The sequence below is a fragment of the Carlito syrichta genome, unplaced genomic scaffold, assembly GCF_000164805.1.
Source record: "Carlito syrichta isolate Samal-C Ts95f unplaced genomic scaffold, Tarsius_syrichta-2.0.1 Scaffold126511, whole genome shotgun sequence".
Classification (NCBI taxonomy): Eukaryota; Metazoa; Chordata; class Mammalia; order Primates; family Tarsiidae; genus Carlito; species Carlito syrichta.
In genome coordinates this window covers 169467-192133 of record NW_007070607.1, presented here as the reverse complement: position 1 = coordinate 192133, position 22667 = coordinate 169467, and the positions used below count along the sequence as shown (strand labels likewise).

General features: G+C 39.9%; 1 protein-coding gene across 1 annotated transcript in view; it reads left to right on the top strand.

Moving 5' to 3' along the window:
* Positions 1–15282, top strand: part of ZNF622 (zinc finger protein 622) — a 16156-nt gene extending 874 nt beyond the window's left edge. The window contains exons 2-6 of the mRNA XM_008048689.1: positions 1576–1833; positions 2051–2213; positions 8502–8605; positions 13692–13835; positions 15043–15282. Of these exons, the coding sequence (XP_008046880.1) occupies positions 1576–1833; positions 2051–2213; positions 8502–8605; positions 13692–13835; positions 15043–15170 (797 nt within the window). The 3' untranslated portion in view covers positions 15171–15282. The remainder of the gene's footprint in view (positions 1–1575; positions 1834–2050; positions 2214–8501; positions 8606–13691; positions 13836–15042) is intronic.
* Positions 15283–22667: the final 7385 nt, after the last annotated feature.

Here is a 22667-nt window from a genome sequence, read left to right as displayed (position 1 = left end):
GGGTGGGGGTGGGGGTGGGGGGAAGTGGCGCCCCTTGAGTTTCCAGATTTATACTCGTGTGTGTGTGTGTGTGTGTGTGAGTGTGTGGGTTTTTAAGTGAAAATGATAAGTGAAGGTGGTGTAGATGTTTTCCAATGTGCCTTCACTGGCCAACATTCCCAAACAGGAAATTTTGTCTGTGTTTTTTTTTTTTTTCCTTCACTGTTGTGGATTCAGCGCCTACAATCTCTCCTGGAAAAACAATAGGTACTTGATAAATACTATAGAATGAACCGATGTCTTCTCTGTACTGAATGGGGAGGCTTTTAACATACACATAGGAAGACATGATGTTGTCACAGTATCTACTGTATAACTTATGAGTCTAGTGGGTTTCCAGTGATGATGGTTTTGCACTTATTGATTAAAGCAGAAAGGGGGGCTCAAAATCAGCTAGCAAACCTGAAATGTGGAACTAGAACAAGCAACCTAGCCTCCTTTGCTTTATAAACTGTCTACAGTGTGATCACGTCTTAGACCGTTTGTGATGCTTTAACAAAATACCTGAGACGAGGTGTTTATAAACTGGGTATTTTCATACTGTTCTGGAGGTTGGGAAGTCCAGAATCAAGGTGTTGGCGATTTGGAGTCTGATGAGGGTCAGACACTGTTCCATAGATGGAATTTTCTCATGGTATCCTTGCATGGCAGAAGGAGCAGAAGGCCAAAAAGGGCCTAGCCAGTTCCCTCAAGCCCTTTTATAGGGGCACTCACTCATCCACTCATGAGGGCTCTACCCTCATAACCTACTCACCTAAAGACTAGTTCTTAATAGCAGTATTCCGTTGGTGATTAATAGTAGTATTCCGTTGGTGATTTGAATTTTGGAGATATGCATACATTCAAACCATAGCAGTTCATATAGCACACCACCACATGCACACACCCCATAGTACTTCTATGAAATGTAGATACAGGCATTTTATAGCAGTTTATAAAAATATATTGCCAGCCAGGCTCGGTGGCTCACCTGTAATCCCGCGCCTTTGGGAGGCTGAGGTGAGTGGATTGCCTAAGCCCGCGGGTTCAATACCCGCCTGGGCAGCGAGACCTCATCTCTAATCAAAAAATCAGCCGGGCGTGGTAGCGCATGCCTGTAATTCTGGCTAGTTGGAAGGCTGAAGCGGAAGGATCACTGGAGCCCAGCAGGCGAGGCTGCGGTGGCCGGGAGTGGCCACTGCACTCCAGTCTGGGCAACAGAGTGAGACTCCAACTCTAAAAAAAAAAAAAAAAATATTGCCAGATATGAGCTCAGTTAACTGTGTGTTCAGCACTGGGCTAGATGCTGTGAGGCATAGGAAGGAAACAAAAGACTCGTGTACCAGAAAAGAAAGATTAAGGAATCTCCTAGCCATATAAACTAGTCTGTGGTAAGTGAATGAAATTGAGATTTTGAGAGGGGATTTGTCCCCAGGGGGTGTAATTGGCACTGTTTCCCCAAATACAGGACAGCACCACCTCATATGAACCTTTGTGTTATCTTTAATTATGGTTCTGCTTACTGTAAACTTTGTTTTTCAAAATTCTTGCCTGAAGATTGGGAAGATATTGATTCTGATGAAGAATTGGAATGTGAGGATACTGAAGCAATGGATGATGTGGAAGAGCAGGATTCAGAGAAGGAGGCTGAAGAAAGCCCACCCCTTGGTGCCATCCCTATAACAGACTGCTTATTTTGTCCCCATCATTCAAGCTCACTCATGAAGAATGTGGCTCATATGACCAAAGTCCACAGCTTCTTTATTCCTGATATAGAGTATCTTTCAGATCTTAAGGGACTGATTAAATACTTGGGTAAGTACTGTACAGTAGGTTTCTTTTTAATGAGGAACTATCACATCATTGACTGATCTCAAGGGAACGTTAGTTTTGTTTTTCTCATCAATCTTCCTTTAATTACTTGCTCATTTTGTGAAAACTGAAAGTTTGGTGAATATTTTTTCAATTGTGGTGATAAATGGTAAAATTTAATGTGACTACAAAAAATTATTTCATCAAATTGTTTTTCCAGGAGAAAAAGTTGGTGTTGGGAAAATTTGCCTGTGGTGCAACGAAAAAGGGAAATCATTTTACTCCACAGAAGCTGTGCAGGCTCATATGAGTGACAAAAGCCATTGTAAGCTCTTCACAGATGGTGATGCTGCTTTGGAATTTGCAGACTTCTATGATTTTACGTAAGTGTGGTTTGTAATGTGGAGTTAGGTCATCATACTTTCATTGAAGTGATATTAGATGTTGTCAGTGACAGATATATGTCTGGCACTATACAATGTATTTTAATTAACCATTACAGCACCTCTGTATCAGGTGGTTATTTCATAGGTACTTACACATCTAGTAAAGAGAAGATCTCAGACCCAAATTAAAGTTTATTTGGCTTGTTTATTATTTACTTTTTGTGGTTAAATAGTCAGGAGTTCAGTTTTGCCAGTTACCTCATGAACAAAGATATAGAAATTAGGTTTCATCTTTTGAAACCTATGAATCCTGAGAATCTTGAAACTGGAGAGGCCTTGAATTGCTAGCAGTCTCCTTAGGGAATTGAGATGGTTGCTAAATTAGGCCAAACCCAGCATTTGATGGTGAGATTATTCTTAACCAGAATCTGGAATAATTTGTACATCACTTAACAAATGTATGTTAAGTGCTTGTAAACGGCTAGTTCCTGTTGTCAAAATGACTTATGGCCCTTTGACCTACCTCAGGAGCTAAGAGCTGTGTAATGACCAGACCAGGTGTGCAGAGTCCAAGATAAACAGGTGTTCAGAAATTCTTTTTTAAGTCTTCCTTTTGTATTTTTCCTGATTTCTCATTTTGCAGCTGGAGACTTACAGGTGGTGGACATAACTGGGAAGGGGGAGGGGAGAGTTAGAGGTGTTGATGATTGTTTGCTGGAGGTGGAAAGCATCCTCTTCCAGGCAAGTGATAGTATTTATTCTTCTCAAGTTTCCTTTCAGACTGCAGTGTGCATGCCCTTTTGACTGATGTTGTAATTAGAATGGTCAAAGCAGATACTACAGGTTGAGTCAAGTGGCTGCAGCGAACAGCTGTTGTGGAATACTGCAGCACGCGGTCTCTTGCCTTTGGTTCTATTCAGGATTCTACCCTGTCCGAGATTTCAGTACTTCCGATAGGCCTATGATTCCCACATTTATTTCTCTAGTATAAAGTCTCAGCTCCAGCTGCCTCCTTGATATTTCCACTTAAGTGCCCAAAAAGGACATTAACATGTCCAAAAACTTCTGTGCATCCTAACCTGCTCCTAAGTAGATGGCATTTCTGTTGTTCCAGTTACATAGGCCAAAGCCATGCAGGTATCCTTTATTCTTCTATTTTCTTTCATACTTAAACAATAGAATCCATCACCAAATTCTGTTTTGTCTACCTTCACATTATCTTCAGTTTCTGACTGCTTCCCACACTTCCACTGCTACTACACCGATCCAGGTCATCTTCATCCTCTTTCACCTGACTTCCTAAGTGGTCCCTGCCTGCCTGGTCTACATTCTTACTGCCCCATACATTCTGCTCTGAAAACCGTAGCCAGAGGGATCCTTTTAAAACATTAAGCCAGATCAAACTCTGTCTTACTCAAAGTAAAAGCCAAGGTATAACAGCCGACAAGGCTTTTACATGGTCTGGCCCCAGCTATGGTCCTGGTGTTTTCTATTTCTTGCTTTTTGGATTCCTAAGTATTCCTCTAATTCATAAAGTGTGTTTCTCAGGTCCTTTGCATTTGTTATTGTCTTTGCCTATAATCTTGCTCAAATATTCACCACTCGCCCCCTCATTTCCTGCAGGCGTTGACATAAATTTCACCTTCTCGATGTGGCCTTTTTTGACCACCTTTCATAAAATAGCAACACCTACCCAGTCCTTTTTGTTCTGTTTTATGTTTATAGCAGCCTTACTACCATTTTACATGTTATATATTACTTGTTTTCTCCTTCTAGAATCGAAGCTTCAAACGGATAGGACCTTTTGTTATTGCTTGCTGGGTGTCGTTCAAACTACTAAGGTTTGAATTAAAATATGTAATTGATGTGAATGGTTCAAGTAGTGAATTTCCTTTAGTGCAAATGATGCATTTTTGGACACCATTTACAGAATTTTATGCTATTGGTGCCTAGAAATGAGAAGTTGTGTGAGCCTTTCTAAAAATGAATGTTAAATGATTTATTTCCCAAAAAAACAAAAGTTAGCCGGATATGGTGGCATTAGCCTCTAGTCCCCGCTACTCAGGAGACTGAAGTGAGCGGATTACTTGAGGACAAGAGTTTGAGGCCAACCTGGGATACGTAGTGAGACATTGTCTCTTAAAAAAGTAAGTTTTTTTTTTCTTTTTTTTTAAATTTTAGATTCAGGGAGTACACATGGCATGTTTGTTTCATGGACATACTGTATGGTGGTGGGGATTGGGTCTCAGGTGGCCTGTTTCCCAGATAGTGAATATTGTGCCTGGTAGGTAGTTTCTGATCCCTACTCCCCCTTTCCCCTCCCTCCTTATTGGTGTCCCTAGTGTCTATTATTTCCATCTTTGTGTCCATTTAGCTCCTATATGAGTAAGAACATGCGTTATTTGGTTTTCTGTTTCTGAGTTTACTTAAAATGATGGTCTCCAGCTTTATCAGTGTTGCTTCAAAGAACATAATTTCATTCTTTATGGCTTGAATAGTATTCCATGATATGTATATACCAGACTTTCATTATCCACTGATTGATTGACGGGCATTTAGATTGATTCCACATCCTTGTGACTGTGAATGGTGTGTGGTGATGAACATATAGGTGCAGTTGCCTTTTTTTATATAACGACATCTGTTCCTTAGGGGAGATACCTGGTGGTAGGATTGCCGGATCAAATGGGAGATCTGTTTTTAGTTCTTTAAAAAAAAAAGTTGAGAATGCTTAATACAGAAAACATGGAAAATAGGGAGGCTTCACGTTAAAACCAGCACTTGAGTGCTTACCACCAGCCAGGCACTATTTTAATAAGCATTTTATGTGGATTCACTCAGCTGAAAAATGACAAATTATGTATAATTCTACTTCCCTTCCCAAGATAACTAGTGTTAACTTATTTTGGACTAGAAACGTTTTATTGAAGAATAAACTTACAGAAAAGTGTTGATATGTTTATAGTCAGCCCTCTGTATTTGTGGGTTCCGCATCTGTAGATCCAACCAACTGTGGATCAAAACTAAGGTATTGGGAAAAATTGTGTCTCTAGTAACCATGCAAAAACTTGGCTTTCTTGTCATTATTTCCTAAACAGTATAGTATAACAACTTTTTTTTTTTTTTTTTTGAGTTGGAGTCTAGGCTCAAGTGTAGTGGCCCAATCACAGATCACCACGGCCTCAACCTTGGGACTAAAGCAATCCCAAGTAGCTGGAACTACAGGCTTGAGCCACCCCACCCCGCCTATAACAACTAAATAAACATTTACATTGTATTAGGTATTAGAAGTAACCTAGAGATGGTTTAAAAGGTATGGGAGAATGTGCACAGGTTATACCAAATATGCCATTTTATATCAAGGACTTGAGCATCCTCAGATTTTTAGTATCCAGGGGAGGTCCTGGAACCAATTTCCCACAGATACTAGGAACAACTATACTTATGATATAGTAATTCAGTCCAGTGCAATTGTAAATAAAACTAGCACCCAGATCAAGAAACAGCATTAACCTTTTGCACTTGGATGTCCCCTATGAGGGACATTGTAAATCTAGCAAACGACTTGGATATCAGGGGACTCGGGACATAAAGAGATTGTAAAGTGTATGTTTCCTTGAAGTTTTCCATTCAAATTGCATGAAAAAAGCAAATAAAAAGATGGAATATATATTGGTATATGATTGATCAGTTAAGTGATTTTCGGGAATCATGAGTGCATCCTTCCACATCTTTGAACAACAGACTGGACAATAAGTTACATATTATTAATGTGGGATAAGGAAAATAAGACTGATTGTCTGCTTTAATAGAAAAACACCGGGTGGGCCGGGCTTGGTGACTCATGCCTGTAATCTTAGCACTTGGGAGGTGAAGGCGAGAGAATTGCCTAAGCCCAGGGTTTCGAGGCCAGCCTGGACAACATGGTGAGACCTTTTCTCTACAATAAATACAAAAAATTTGCTGGCCACGGTGGTACATGTTTGTTGTCCCACCTACTTGGGAGACTGAGGCAGAAGGATCTACTGAGCCTGGTAGGTTGAGGGTGCAGTGGCCATGAGTGTGCCACTACACTCCAGCCTGGGTGACAGAGTAAGACTCTGACTCAAAAAAAAGAAGAAAAACACCAGGTGGAAGATGTCAAACAGATTACTATTGCACATGTATCAATGAACCTGCAATACATGTCGGTGACTTTCACATTTAACACGTTAGAAAAATATATAAAATTTTGATTTTTTTTTATCATAAGGAAGTTCCTCAATTCCTTTGAAAGCCAAATGTCATTGCAATAAAATAATTAGTTTCAAAACTATACTGTTTAATATTAAACGATTTATTTTTCATTATTTCATAAAACAGTGTGGCTAGTTAGGTGATCTGCAAGATGACTTCAAGTTTAGAAGGTTAATAATGCCCTGATGTTTTCCCTTGTGCATTTTTCCAGGAACTACCCTGCTCCTGTCTCCTAGATTAACTACTAGCCTGACTTATTACTGCATAGATTTGTTTTGCATATTTTGTACTTTATGTAAATGGAATCGCAAAGAATGTTGGGTCTGGCTTCTTTTGCTCAGCTTTACATTTGGGAGAGTCATCTGTACTATGCTATGTGGTTGTAAATCATTCATTCTCATTGTTATAGAGTGTTCTCTTGAGTACACCACAGTATCTGGTCTGCTGTTGCTGCATATTTGAGTGGTTTCCCTATTGGGGCTATTAAAATAATGCTGGCTACATCATTTTAGTATGTGTCTTTTGGCAAACATGTATACATTATCTGCTGTGTATATATATAGGAGTTGGGCTAGAAGATATACATATGTTAAATTTTAGAAAATATTGTCAAATTGTTTTCCAGAGTGGTTCTCTATACTCCCACTTGTAGTGAAGGGAGCGTTTTTCATCTTAGCAATTTTGGAGAGTGTGTAGAGGTTTTAATTTGCATCTCCCTGATAATGACTAATGAAATCAAGAGCCTTTTTAATGTTGATTGGCCATTTGGGTATCTTTGTGAAGTGTCTGACCAAGTCTTGTCCATTTCGCTATTGTGTTGTCTGGCTTGCTGTGAATATTTTAATGTGTATTTCTCCAATTATTTTTCATGTGTATGTGTGGATATGAATTTGTGAACATTTCTGGGGACATAGAAAGCTCTTCTAGAATTGTACTGTCTAATATGATAATTACTGGGTATACTTAGTGGCTATTTATTTATTTATTTATTTTTTGAGTTGGAGTCTCACTCTGTCGCCCAGACTGGAGTGCAGTGGCCGCTCCCAGCCACCGCAGCCTCGACCTGCTGGGCTCCAGCGATCCTTCTGCCTCAGCCTTCCCAGTAGCCGGAATTACAGGCACGCGCTACCATGCCCGGCTGATTTTTTGATTTATTGTAGAGATGAGGTCTCGCCTGCCCAGGCGGGTCTCGAACCCGCAGGCTCAGACAGTCCATTCACCTCAGCCTCCCAAAGGCGCGGGATTACAGGCTAAGCCACCGCGCCCGGCTCTTAGTGGCTATTTATATGAATTAAATTTTTTTTTTTTTTTTTTTTTGAGTTGGAGTCTCACTGTCACCAGGAGCTGCCACTGCAGCCTCGACCCGCCGGGCTCCAGCGATCCTTCCGCCTCAGCCTTCCAAGTAGCTGGAACTACAGACACACGCTACCATGCTTGGCTAATTTTTTGTGATTTATTGTAGAGATGAGGTCTCACCAAGTTGATCAGGCGGGTCTCGAACCCGCGGGCTCAGGCAGTTCACTCACTTCGGCCTCTCAAAGCGCTGGGATTACAGGCTGAGCCACCAAACCTGGCAAAATTTTAATTAAAAATTTAAAAAATCAGTTCTTCAGTGATTAACTGTCTCCATTTCAAAGTTCAGTGCTTGAAAGCCCATGTGACTGGATTTACCATATAGAGCACATAGGTGTAGAACATTTCTGTCATCACAGAGTTCTACTGGACAGCACTGTTTTAGAACTTGTTTTCATAATGGTTAGGTTGAATATAGACGCATGACCAACTCTTTGTTCTCCTCCTCTTCCTCTCCATTTGGCAACCTGCCTAGGGGGAAACACATAGAAAGAATTCTGTTATTGGTCATTTGTTCACAGAGAAAATGCTAACAAATTGTTTTGTCCCCAAATCTTTTCAGGTGGCAGTTCCTACAGCTGTCCCCCCTCCCCTTTTAGGTAGTTAACAGGTTTGCTATCTTTGCAAATATAGTGTATGTCTTTTAGTTCAGTTTTAGGTATTAGTCTATTAATTAGTGCCATTTCACGATTACAGGAGTAGCTACTCAGATCACAAGGAAGGGGAGGACTCCAACGGGTTGCCCTCAGAAGAGAGAGTGGAATATGACGATGAAACCATGGAACTGATTCTCCCTTCTGGTAAGTGCATTTGTCAAAAATAGCTTAATGCCAGCAGGATCAGGGGAGAGGCTTATTCGTATCAATTACCTTCCATACTGAAGGAGTAGTACATAAGACAACATGTATATTTGTGTTCTTGTGTATGTGGTAAGCTCTGAAGGTTGCTGCTTATTTCTAAGTTGACTTTTGTGTTTAAATTAGATCAGTGTATTTGCTCACTTCTGTTATAGCTCAGAATATTTTGATACAGGCATATCTTTTTTCTAATATGTAGACCTTTTCTATTTTGTTCTTTATCTGTTTTTTTTTTTGGTCCTATCTAGGTTTTTCTTGTTAATCTTGACCTTACTCTCATTTTTTGAACTGATTCCTGTTTCCTTATGTGGCTCTGACTTCCAGCTTGTAGTCTGGCATGGGCGTATCTGACTCATGATGGAAATTTATCCTAGGTGTGAAAAGATGAAGAATAACCATGAATATGAGAAGCATTCACTATTGTTTATTGTGTGGGAATAAATAATTGTTGCTATTAACTGATAAGAATAGGGGAAGCTACAGAAGATACGTTTGAGCAGTGAAAGGGAATGAGATCCTCATAATGCCTGGTATTTACTGAACATTTGGCACATTCAGATGTATTATTTGATGTTTACAAGCCTGTGTGAGTTAGATTTAACATCTTCATTTTACATGTGAAACTTAAAGAAGCTGCATAACCAAGATCACAACACCTAGTCAGTGAATCCTTTTTCCCACTTCCCTGTACTGCACTGGGAGATTTGCAGAGGTGGTGGGAGCAGGAACCTGGCTGGTGGAGATGTCTGCACTGAAGCAGCCTTGTGGCATGCCTTTCCTCATAGACTATTAGTGCTTAGGTACAGCCAGCATTTTTAACGCAGATCCATAACCTTTTAAGGCCAAGGAGCAGCTTTGGAGTATGGCAGTAAAAGGAAAGGGCAGGCAGAAACTGTTTTCAAGATGCAGTTATTCCTGCGGTGATAAGAAAGTTATAATGCAGTATAATATTATGGCCTATAATCACAGAAAACCTTTTCTAGTCTGCCTCATGTGAAAGTACCAGTTTAGAACATCAGGAATATGTTTAATAACTTATTTTCCAGGACTATTTATTAAGCCTGTTGTCTTACTAGCTTCCACTTCTTAATTCTAGCATAAGATAACAACAGACCTTAGATAAATTTAGTAAGATAATCCTTGTAAAGCAGTGTCTGAAGTGAAGTAGGATTGCTATAATGTTTGCTTCATTTGCATCTACTTTAGCATGTTATATTACAAACATTTGCATGACATGAGCAAGTACTATTTAACCATGCACATTTTTTCCTGTATGGGCATACTACTATACATTTTTTGGGGGAAAGGCTATAGTTTCTTAAAAACATTTATGCTGGAGAAGATCAAGAGCCACTGATAAAAATATCCAAATACAAATCATCAGGAGTCATCAGAGATAACTGATACTTTTGAATAGCGTTTGTTTAAATGGTAACAAAACATAGATTTCTAAGTGAATAAAAAACTACCAGTGTTCTGAAATTCCTTGCATCTAAATTGACACAGTGCTTTTAATGTTGCCCATACTTTTACTATCTCAAATTTTAAAAACCAGTTGTACGTTAGTCAGTCATGTTTACAGTGCGTTCTTTGGTTTGCACCTGTGTATCAATACTGAATGTTGAGTGGAGTTTTTATGACACAAGAAAGTAGGAGATCCCTTAACCTATACAATAATGTAGTAGCAACATGTTTAATCACCTGTTTATCTCTGAACAAATTGTTCATTTGTAGGACTGGGTTAGCATGGATGTTAGCTTGATGCTAGTTGGGAAAGGATTCTGATGTAGAGCCTAGTGATAAGCCTTAGAGCCTGCTTTAAACTGGTTTCAAAAGCAGTCGTGATATCTTAAATCTAGTTACTCAAGTCAGATTAGACTTTAGTAAAATCAAGGTGATTCCAAAGCCAATGACAAAAGTGTGCACTAGAGGGCACTGTGAGCATTTATTTTGGTTATGGTCTGGCTTGGTTCCTTGTGTTTCCTTCATTGCTCTTCAGCTCATATGGAGTAAGTTGGTGTGAAAGATCCGTTCAGTTAGCTGCTGACTAGCCAGGTGAAACAGCTGGTGGGTCCACGAGCGATGCGTAATTAATCTTAGGAAAATTACAGTTCAAGATATTTCCTTTTCCAGTATCTAATGTCATCAATTATAAAACTGTTTTTTAAGGAGTGGACAGTTTATAAGCAAGCAATTATTGCTGTAGTGAAAGCTAGATGGACAGGTTGTGTGCTTCACCATGACTCACACTCAATTGGGATAAGTAAATGTGTTCTAGAAGATGCTTTTCCTTGATGAGAGCCTTCACGCTAAGCTGTCTTTAGCACATTATACTTGGTATTAATGTCAGGTGGTCACTGTCATTGACACAGGGCAGGAGTAGCTCTAAACGCTGTTTTCAGTTCTTTCCTATCAGCTGTCGGAAACCTTGGCATTGAGTAGTGAAACCTTTTCAAGGATATTTTAAAAGACCAATCTTCAATAAGATGTATTTCCAAATGTTGTTTAAGAATATAAATATTAATGTATTGTGTACTAATGACCAGCATTATTATTTAATGGTTTGGGGATAGTCTTTGCAAACCTGGAGCATCCAGACTTAACATTTTAAATACAAAATCACAGTAAACAGTGCTGGGGTTTCTTGCTAGTCTTCTTTTAAGCTTGCCTCTCTATCCACCAGCTATATCTTACTTATTTCTTGTGGTCTATGAGCCTTGTTCACTTTTATGCTGCCACAACAGTTGGGTTCAGGGAACTGTGTTTTTATCCATACTGCTATCCAAAGACCATGTCTTTAATTGAAAGTTCTTTTTGTCATCTTTTGAGTATGATAACAAGACAACTGAAATAACGACTTTTCCATATCTGTGTAACAAGCAAATTATTTTCCAGGTGTCTCGATAGATATAGGTACTTAAAACAAAATTACTTGACACCATTTTCTTACGTGAATTAAAGGTCTGGATCCTAAAAGCAAATACAGCCTTCCATAATATTTATGATATCCTATTCATGGCCTTTTTACCATGAAAGTTCTGAAGGAAATGGTTTTATGTATGTAGATGTAAAACTTTCCTGGAAACTGTGCACATGATTCTACCTAGCCTTATTTCCTTTATTCATTTTCAGTGGAAATAGCTGTTTCATGCTTTGTTTATATGTCATTGTTAAATAACTACATGGTTATGTCTGTTTGGGAGGGTGTTTGATTGCTTTTGTCCTAATTAATATTCTTGAGAAAGCATAACTTTTGTTTAGTAAGCTCTTAGGTGATAGTGATGTCACTGGCCTGCGGACCACCTTTGGAGAACCACTGTTCTGATGGAGCCTGGAGTTACTCAACCTTGGAATTCTGTCCTTTTAGTTTATCTGCTGTCAACCTAAGACCAAAGGGGTTAGGATGTTTTCTCTAGAAAGGGCCAAAAGGACAATTGTTTAGGCTCTGTGTGCCATTCTTGCTCTGTAGCACCTTCTCATCATCAACTGCTATAGCGTGAAAGCAGCTAGAGATGATACCTACACAGATGGGTGTGACCATGTTCTAATAAAACTAACTAAAACAGGCTGGTTGGCCAGATTTGGTCCTTGGCTGTAGTTTTCCACCAATTAACATATCAGATGTGTCTCATCCTTAAAGAGGAAGCTTGAATTGTTCCTCTAGTAAGCATCTTTACTTATCTCAGGTTTTTATTATCTCAGCTACAAAAGTGCCAAAGCTTTTGGTAGCCAATGTGTTTGTCCCATGGTTTTCTTATTTGAAATGTACAGGGTCTCTTCTTTTTTTCCACTATGTTACAAGTCAGTAATGGGCCTATGAAATAATGTTATATACAATCATATGTTTAATGATGTCATAATATGTTGGAAACTAAAATTAGAAATTAATTTCTGAAAGCATGATTGGCTCACACAGTTTTACCCCAGATCCTTCTTTTTTTTTTTTTTTTTTTTGAGTTGGAGTCTCACTCTGTCACCCAGACTGGAGTACAGTGGCCGCTCCTGGCCACCGCAGCCTCGATCTGCTGGGCTCCGGCGATCCTTCCGCCTCAGCCTTCCAAGTAGCTGGACCTACAGGCGCGCTCTACCACACCCAGCTCATTTTGATTTATTGTAGAGAGGAGGTCTCTCCAAGTTGCCCAGGCAGGTCTCGAACCCGCGGGCTCAGGCAGTCCACTCACCTCAGCCTCCCAAAGGCACGGGATTACAGGCTGAGCCACCAAGCCTGGCACCAGATCCTTCTAAATAAGCAAAAGCTGTAGACAGAATTCAGCTTACTCATCTTTTAAAATTTTAGTTTACCAGGTGATTTCCATTATTTGGGAAGTAATAGAGCAGGATTTCTCAACCTAGGCATAGTTGACATTCTGGGCCAGATAATTCTTTGTTATGGGAGGCTGTCCTCCTATTTTAAGATGTTTAGTAGCATCTCTGGCCTTTACTCACTAGATGCTAGTAGTACCCCTCTAACTGTAACAGTCAAGAATGTCTCCAATCAGTATGAAATGCCCCCTGCTGGGTAAAATCACCCATGTTGGAGAATCACTGCAATAGAGAATTTAAGCAAAGGAAAGGTGGTTGATTTCTGTTTTAGACCCTGACTGTGGCTTGCAAACCTAAACATCAGGACTGTTCTCTATTCTTCTTTCTATTAAAATTTTAAAAAGACTAAAAATTCCTTATCTCTTAGAGCAGGCCCTACTATCTGTATTAATAGGGGTTTCTATGTGAATTTCTAGGGAGCTATATTGTATGTAAGTATAAGATTCTGAATTTTTCACTTATCAGTGATTTGCCATTCTCCTCTTTTTAAAAATTGTTTCTTGGTTTTCTTTTTTCTTGCTTGGTTTCACTTTAAAATTTTTATTTTATACGCTACTTCATTTTTCCTTAGTAGGCAGGACATTGTTCTGACACATTCATTTTCCAACTATCATTTAAAGCTCTGATTTGGAAAGATCTTCTTTTATAGCTCGACCTTGAAAAATTATCCAGTTCAGTGTTTAATTATTGCTCTTTTGAAGAACAGGTATCAGAGTGGGTCATCGCTCCTTAATGAGATACTACAAACAGCGGTTTGGCTTGTCAAGAGCTGTGACAGTTGCTAAAAATCGGAAGGCTGTGGGCCGGGTACTTCAGCAGTACAGAGCCCTGGGATGGACTGGCAGTACAGGTACATTGGTGCTTACAACTGTGGACAAGTTTAAGAACTTGTATTTTTAGAAGAGTTTTGGGGGAAGTTGTTTCCGTTCATGTTGTCTTTATGGATCCTCTCTTGGGGAAACTTAACCTCTTGGCTCCAGGAGCTTCCATTACCACTTGATACGGTTATAGCAATAAGCCCAAAACTCCGTGACTTCAAATTTCATACTCTAGGCAGAGCAACTTTATAGTATATCAATAACTTTTCCAGAAGATAATAGTTACAAAAAATTATTTGGTAATCATTAAAGGTTAAAATTATCCTGGAAGCTACACAGAGGAATTAAGTAATATTCTAGCGGTTAATAGCTTGATCTGTGAAGTCAAGCGTGACTTATGTTGTATACTCATAGGTTTTTATACAATAAGCAGGAATAATTTAAGCTTCTATTTTCTCCTCTATACAGTGGAGATGATAATAATAGGACCCACCTGTTAGAGTTGAGTGGGTTGAATATCATAATGCCTGTGTGATAAAGTGCATGCACATAGTAGAGGTTATCTGTCTTTTCTGTAATTTTCCCATAGAAAATTTAGTACAAGTCAGAAGAGTAAAGAGGCCACTGAAACTGTGAAGCTTTGAAACCTCATCAATATGATATTTAAATCTATACTAGTGTTTCTGCTATGTGAAGCTAGTTATCCATAGGTCTCTGGGGAAAACATTCATCCACCCAGAGAGCTGTAGAGAGGACAAGAGGAGAGATGCCTCCCACTTTGATGGCTTGGAATGCTCCGGGCAACTAAATCCATTTTAAATGCCACTGTGTTTATATGTGGCTTCCTTTACTATGGCTTCTTGTGAGCTATGTGGCCACTTGAACCTGGCAGGGACTGACTTCATTTTACTCTCATTAAGAATTATTGTCTGACTTGACATATAGTTTCTCTGTCACCTTAGGTGAGTAGGGCTTCACCTTCTGTGCTCTTCCAGTTGATGAAAACTAAAGGTGCTCATCCCAGGGAAATGCATAGTATAAAAGTTTCTGGTATGCAATTCTGAGGAGCACAGGGAACCCTGAGGCCTATTTCTTAAAGAACCACAAGTTATCAACTCTTTGTAAAATATAAGAGCCCTGTTACCCCAAGCCATCTTCTGAATTCTTTGCTAAAATTGGGTATTCTCTGATCACAAGTTACAGCCTTTTGCCTCCTTTCTTAACCTCCTTTCCTCACAGGAGCAGCTCTTATGAGAGAGCGAGACATGCAGTATGTCCAAAGGATGAAATCGAAGTGGATGCTGAAGACAGGCATGAAGAACAATGCCACCAAACAGATGCACTTCAGGGTCCAAGTGAGATTCTGAGAGTCTGTTGTGATGGAACGATCTCTTTCCTGTACAAGTTTCTTCCCAATAAAAGGCAGATTATGTGATAGACCCTTTTGCTGCTGACCTAATAATAAAAGTCAGAAGCATACTGGTTTTCAGGTGTCATTTTTGAACAGTGTTTAAAGGTTGTTTTTTCACAAAGTAAGTGGTTTGTCTACGACCCTGGGACTTGCACTGCTGCTCGGCAGTCCAGGTAAAAGCTGTGTTGCCAACATTCATTTAAAGTCTTAGCTTTTAAATGACTTGTGGCTGTCAGGATAAGTGGAAAACTCAGGAATGGCTTGTTTTCTCCAAACTTTGTTTAGCTTTCAGAATAATTCACCATGTCATGACACTGGGACCTATGAAAGGGGGCTTTGAACCTTATGTAGGGGCAGAGTTGAATGTCACTCATTGAATGTATTGTGGCTCAGGAGGTGGTGAATCCCGCTGGGCACTGTCATTAAATCCAGGCAAAGTCAAAGAGTGTGTCGGTGACTTGTGGTAAAGGTTTTTTATTTCTTTTTTTTTTTGAGTTAGAGTCTCACTCTGTCGCCCAGACTGGAGTGCAGTGGCCGCTCCCAGCCACTGCAGCCCCGACCTGCTGGGCTCCAGCGATCCTTCCGCCTCAGCCTTCCAGGTAGCTGGAATTACAGGTGCGCACTACCACGCTCGGCTAATTTTTTTTTTGATTTATTGTAGAGATGAGGTCTCACTAAGTTGCCCAGGCGGGTCTCGAACCCACGGGCTCAGGCAATCCACTCACCTCAGCCTCCCATGGTGCGGGATTACAGGCTGAGCCACCGAGCCCGGCTGGTTTTCTATTTCTAAATAGGAGCACATGAACCATAAAGGCAGTGCTCAGATGCGGTGTTCAGTGCTGCAGTTAGTTTAGGAGGAAAATAAAGGTAAAATGTCTAGATATCATCTTAGCAAGAAAGATTACTTCAGGGTTATTATATCTCTGAAGAGTTTCAGTTTAGGTAGCTTAGGGGAAGGAAATATATTGGAAATGAGTCTAGATATGAAGTTCAAATCCATTGAGTTACCTTTGTGACTTTGGAAAGGAAACTCTTTTAGTCTGTAAAATGGAGTTGTTTATTATTTCTTGGGTTGTTGTGGGAGTTAAATAAACCTGTCAAGTGAGGTATCACTCGTTGAGTCCCTAGCACAAAGTCATGGTGCTTAAAATTCTCCTTTATGGGGCAAACAGATGCCACTCTGGGTTAGACTGATGTTCTGGTCAGTGCAGTATTCTGAGTAGTGGGTTCAAGGATGCCAGGAGAATGTGGTAGTTCTCAACACGCGCTCACCAGATCTTGTTTGCTAGAGATAGATCTTTTTCTTTAAATTTTGGGTATAGAGTTGAATTGCCATTCCTCAATACACAGTCTCACTATTATCTGACAATGGAGGGATCCCTGGTTTTAATTTTAGATCCTTCATTCTGTTTTCTGACATTCGCCCCACACACATACCCACTCTTTTGTGTTTGATATATCGTTTAAATCTGTATACCGGGAAAATGGCATGCTTTGCATGGGACATGTTTTTAATGTATACTTAATTGAATGTACATGATATTGTGCTATGGCTCTTCTCAGTTTCATTTTTTTATTCAACATTTTTTCACTCACTATCTAGCAGCGTCTAGTTCATTGCTTTTGACCGCTACCTGGTATTTCCTAGTGTGTGTACAACACGTACTTATCTCTTTGCTTTGTGCTGACACTTTGGTTGTGTCCAACTTCATGTGACCACACCAGCCAGCACTGTTAGTGTGTATCTCATTTATATACATAAGTGTATACAGATTATGCATTGGTGTTGTCTTTTTTTATCTTTGGTGGAATGGAAGGCAGTGAGGACTGTATGTTTACTGACCTGTAAAATACGACTACTACTTCCATTTACTTTATTATCTACTTCTGGGGTTTGGGAGATGCTTTAGTTCTAATGTGGGGTTTCAATCCATTGTCTCACTTTTATTCACATTATAATTTTATACCATTTATTTGCCTTTCTGGGGTAGACTTCTATTTACAGGGAGAAGGCAAAGAGAAAATATTTAAACCCCACTTCCTTATAGTTAAGTGAGCAAGACAAGAACAATGACAAATAGAGCTGTTATTTTGGAGAAAATCTTCGTGGTATAGGAAAGCGTGGGAATGTCTTTGATATTTTATCTGCTTGTCTTTCCTTTGGCATGCATTTATTTTTCTTTAGGTACATTCTGTTCCCTGTTCTGTCTTCTGGAGTAGAATTACTTGGGCCTCCTTGTCCATTCCCAAATTGCTATTTACTATCAGTTCTCCCTGTTTTGGTCTTTTCACAGTGACTTGTCTCCTGGTATCCTAAGTCTATCACACTGGAGATGTGAACACACGCATGTGGGCAGAACCTGCCAAACAAAGTGGCAAGCATAAAGCCTGAATCACACTTCTGTCCTGACATTTACCTACTTGAGATAGAGTGTTGATAATAGTGCTTTTCTTTCTCTCTTCAGATTTTTATTCCCCATATTTACTTTTTGTTAAAAGAGCTAATCCAGCACCTCTTGTTTCCCCCAACACCTCTTGTCTCTAAGACAATTGTCTAAACTTTGTTGGATACCAGAGTCATCATGTTAAAGATGCTTAAGTACCTTTTTGAGACAGAGTCTCACTCTGACTCCCAGGCAGCACTCTCTGCTATAGCTGGCTAACGGTGACTTGTGTCACTCCTCCTGGTAGACATCCCAGCACCAGATGGCCCTGGCAGGTTGGTTTGTCTGTAGCTCGAGACATCAAGACATGGGATCAAAAGTGAGGACGTAATCTTGTCATTCTCCAAGCAGGTTACAGAAACCCGTGGTGGCTCTGCTGCCTGTTTACAGACTAGACACTTTGTTGATGTAGTATTTCTTCTGCTTTGCATAGTGAGAATTTGTGTTTTTCTGAGTATAAAGTGCCATGCTATGATTTTCTAATGTGGAGTGTATGTAGTATTCTTACTTTACACATAAGGAAAGAGACTCAGGAGGTTCTTAACTCCCTTAAGGATACAAAAGGGAGGCAGGGAAGATGATTTTTTTGTCTAGTGATTTTAGTATTGCAATACACTTGTGTGCTGTATTCAGCATCATCCCAACCTAAGGAGCACACTCAGGGAGAAGATAGAGCTATAAAAATTTACTCGGGGCCAGCACTTTGAGAGACCAAGGCAGATGGATCTCTTGAGCCCGAGTTCGCAACTGGCCTGGCCAACATAGTGATACCTCATCTCTACAAAAAAGTACAAAATTTAGCTCGGTGTGATGGTGTGTGCCTATAGTCCCAGCTCCTCTGGAGGCTGAGGTGGAAGGATAGCTTGAGCCCAGGAGGTGGAGGCTGTAGTGAGCTGAGATTGTGTCTCTGCACTCCAGCCTGGGGACACAGAGTAAGAGACCCTGTCTTAAAAAAAGTGGGTTTTTTTTTTTAACACAAGTTTATTAAATTTTGCAGCAACTGTGCAAGTAATCTCATTCTAATTCTGGAAATACAATCTAAATTTACATTAGTACATTAAAGAAAATCACACCTTTATTCCCTCCTAGAATGTGAGAAAATTTTGCCCCCAACCACTTTTGGTTATTTGTGGATTCTTAATTGTTAAGCTATTTTCCTTCACATTGAGTATTATTTCTAAACTCTGTTAAGAACTCATTGGAGGGCAACCCCTTTGGGTCCCCTCCCCCTGTGGGAGCTTTTCTGTCCTCCCAGTAGATCCTGCTTTCTAAAAAAAAAAAAAGATTTCATTGGACATTATTAATTAGACTTGATAATAATTCATATGTAAGAATCCAGCTAAGAGTTGTGTTGCCAACATTCAATGTGCAGACGCTTTTGCAAGAGAATTGCTGGCAGTCCTAGAGAAATTCCTAAATGCCTTGAAAAATACATGCCATGTAATACAGACTCACTTGCATTTGGCACATTCATTATTTATGACACTGAAATTGAAGGAGATTAAGAAGATTAGATTAGCTTGTTAATGCTGCAAACATTTGAATATTAGAATATTAATTTATTGATCATTTGTGGGGCAAACTGTTGTTCTCCCTAGTCTATTCCTCTCCTTCCAATACACATGGCTTCCCAGCCAGAGATTATTTCCCAGCCTCCTCTCCTGCAAGGTGTGGTCACCTGACTAAATTTGGGCCAGTGTTGTACACAGAGGTAATGAATGCCACTGAACTACAGATCTTCTCCAATTCTGAAAACTGCTTTTTTTTAAAAAATTTTATTATAAAATTTTGTTTAAATTTTGTTATAAAGATGTGGGGTACAAGTCAGGACTAGGTCCATAAGTAATGTATATGCAGGTGATGTTGGAGCCTCACTTCCCCTGGTTTAGAATCAGGTACCCTTTATGTTGTTACGTGCCTCCCCCACCCAAGCTGCTTTTCTAGACTCATCCTCTTTTTCCTCTCAAGCTGAAGGTGAGGTATGCCAGTTTTATTCATGCAGATAAGGACAATATTTTATTTTATTTTATTTATTTATTTTTTTGAGTTGGAGTCTCACTCTGTCGCCCAGACTGGAGTGCAGTGGCCGCTCCCGGCCACCACAGCCTCGACCTGCTGGGCTCCGGTGATCCCTCTGCCTCAGCCTTCCAAGCAGCTGGAACTACAGGCGTGCGCTACTATGCCCGGCTAATTTTTTTGATTTATTGTAGAGATGAGGTCTCTCCAAGTTGCCCAGGCGGGTCTCGAACCCGCGGGCTCAGGCAATTCACTCACCTCGGCCTCCCAAAGCGTGGGATTACAGGCTGAGGCCAGGACAAATTTTAAGGGGTGACAGAGCAACAACAGGGAAGGAACCTGGGTGGCTAAACATCAGGGAGTAGAGCTGCCTTGCCTGCTTGAGTGGACTGGACTGAGGTGAAATAAATTGAAGCCACTGTTGTGGTGTTTCAGTACAGCAGTCTGGTGTATGCTCTTAATAGAGTGCAATCTCGTGATTAATGAGAATAATGTTTAATATGTTTAAGGTGGAATTGACAATTACGTTTCCTATCTTCTCCTTCACCCCTGTTCTCAAATAGGTGGGCTAAATTCTTATGCAGGGTTGGGTTTGATCTCATGATCACTTGGGACTTTCTCAGATCAATATTTTCAATATTGTCTCTTATTTTAGAGACAGTGCAAACTGAAAAATATTTTTCGGGTCGGAAGTGGTGGCTCATACAGTAGAGTTGGTTGACGCCAGGTATTCAGGACCAGCCCTGGCAACCTAATGAGACTCTGCCCCATACATACATCTATATATAGCAACTTTACAACATGCCAGCTAATTCTTGGACACTCCTCCCCTGGAGAGGTGGCATCTGTCACTCCCTTCCTTTGATGTTGGACTGGCCTTAATTACTTGCTTATAACCAACATAATGCTGTAGAGGTGATGCTGCTGACTTCCTAAGATAGTCATAGATGCAACTCAGCTTCCACCTTGCTTCCTTGGACTCTTCGCCATTGTTAGAAGTCTGACTCCCTTGAGGCGGTCATGCTGTGTGGGATCCCAGGTCATATGGAGAGATCATATGTACATGCTCCGTTTGATGTCCCAGCTGAAGTCCCAGTCAATAGCCAACGCTAACTGCCAGCATCCGAGGGCACCATCTTGCATATCCAGCCCAACTGAGTCTTTGGGTGACTACAGCCCCTACCAACCTCTGACTGCAACTATATGACAGCCAAGCAAGAACTGCCCAGGTGAGGCCTTCCAAAATTAACCTGCAGAATCAATGAGGATAATAAAAGTTTTACACCACTAAGTTTAATACAATAATAGTAACTGGAACACCATTATACCATCACATATTTTGCATGGTTGACTTTTTTGGACTCCATTTGCCACCTTGCAGTGGCAAAATTGTTTTGTTTTGTTTTTGAGTTGGAGCCTCACTCTTATTGCCCAGGCTGGAGTGCAGTGGCATGCTCACGGCCAACGCGGCCTCAACCTGCTGGACTTAGGCGATCCTTCCGTCTCAGTCTTCCAAGTAGCTGGAACTATAGACACACACCATCATGCCTGGCCAGTATTTTTGTGATTTATTGTAGACACGTCTCACCAAGTTTTCCAGGCTGGTCTAGAACCCCTGGGCTCCCAAAGTGCTGGGATTACAGGCTGAGCCACTGTGTCCGGGCTCAAAATTGTTTTAAGGGCAATGACTTTACATACATTATATTACGTTATTTAATCTTCACCCTTAAGAAGTAGATAAAGTTATTATATTTTATAGCTGAGGAATCTCAGGGGTAACAGCCCAAGGTCACATTCCTCTTAATCACTGTGCTCTTTATTATCTGTACTGGAAAATGAGAGCCTTCTGGAGTCATCGAATCTTAGACTTTGACGACCCATTTGAACTAACCTAGATCCATTCTCTCCCATCATGGTTACTTTCCAGAGTCTGTATAATGTAACTCATCCATGGTACGTGTTGGTAGTTGACAGAGCAAGGAAAAAAAACCTTTCTCCAAACATGTGTGCTAGCCACTCTGCAAAGTCAGACTGTTTTCAACTATTTCAAAAAAATCCTTCAGTATAAACTGTTATTTATTGAGTAAGCATGCTGAGTTTCTTTAGAGGAAAAGAATGCATCTATATTTAGCATGCACCTAAACCTATACTAGAAACATTAAATACATCAAATCTGTGCTTAAAGAAATCTACAACTTTGATTTCATTGAATAAGCCCTCTAAATCCGTAGCTGAAGCCATTATGTTTTATTATTAATCACTGCATTCTGTATTCCAATCTCATATGCCATTTTCTCTTGGAGTAATGTGTCTCAGACATGGTACCCTCCCTAGATGACTCATTTCCTAAATGCAGCATTTGCAAATGTGGAAAATAAGGCTCTATTTCTTAAAGGGAGGGATTTTCACTGTTCTGAAGGTATTTTTATAATGCTTAGTATCAGGGAATGAGAATATTAAATTAGCAGTAAATAGAGTAAATGGAAACTTCTAACATTTACACTTGAAACATGACACTGTTTCCAAGATGTCTTTCCTTTTTCTAATTTAAGCAAGTAAAACCTATTTGGATATTTTACTAGTTTATTCTTTTTATTAGTCTTGAAGCTTATGGGGACTTTTCCTGAAAATAAACACAATATATAGAGTATATTGAAATTCAGTAACAATACATACTAAAACAAAGAGCTTATTAAGTGACTGACACTGTTGTACGTAATTGACATGTGTTAACTCATTTTCTTGCAACAATTCTATGAGGTAGGTAATATATTTTCTAGGTGGGCAGACTAAGGCACAGAGAAGCCTCCATAGTTAATAAGCTGCAAAATTAGAGTATGAATCCAGAATCTAGCAGTTCTTAAGTATTTTGCTCTCAGATCCTCTTCACACCCTTTAAAAGTATTGAGGAGTCTGAAGAGTTTATGTTTTTGTTGGTTGCATTTATTTATATATACGGTATTAGAAATGAAGATTGTGAAAACTTAAAAAAG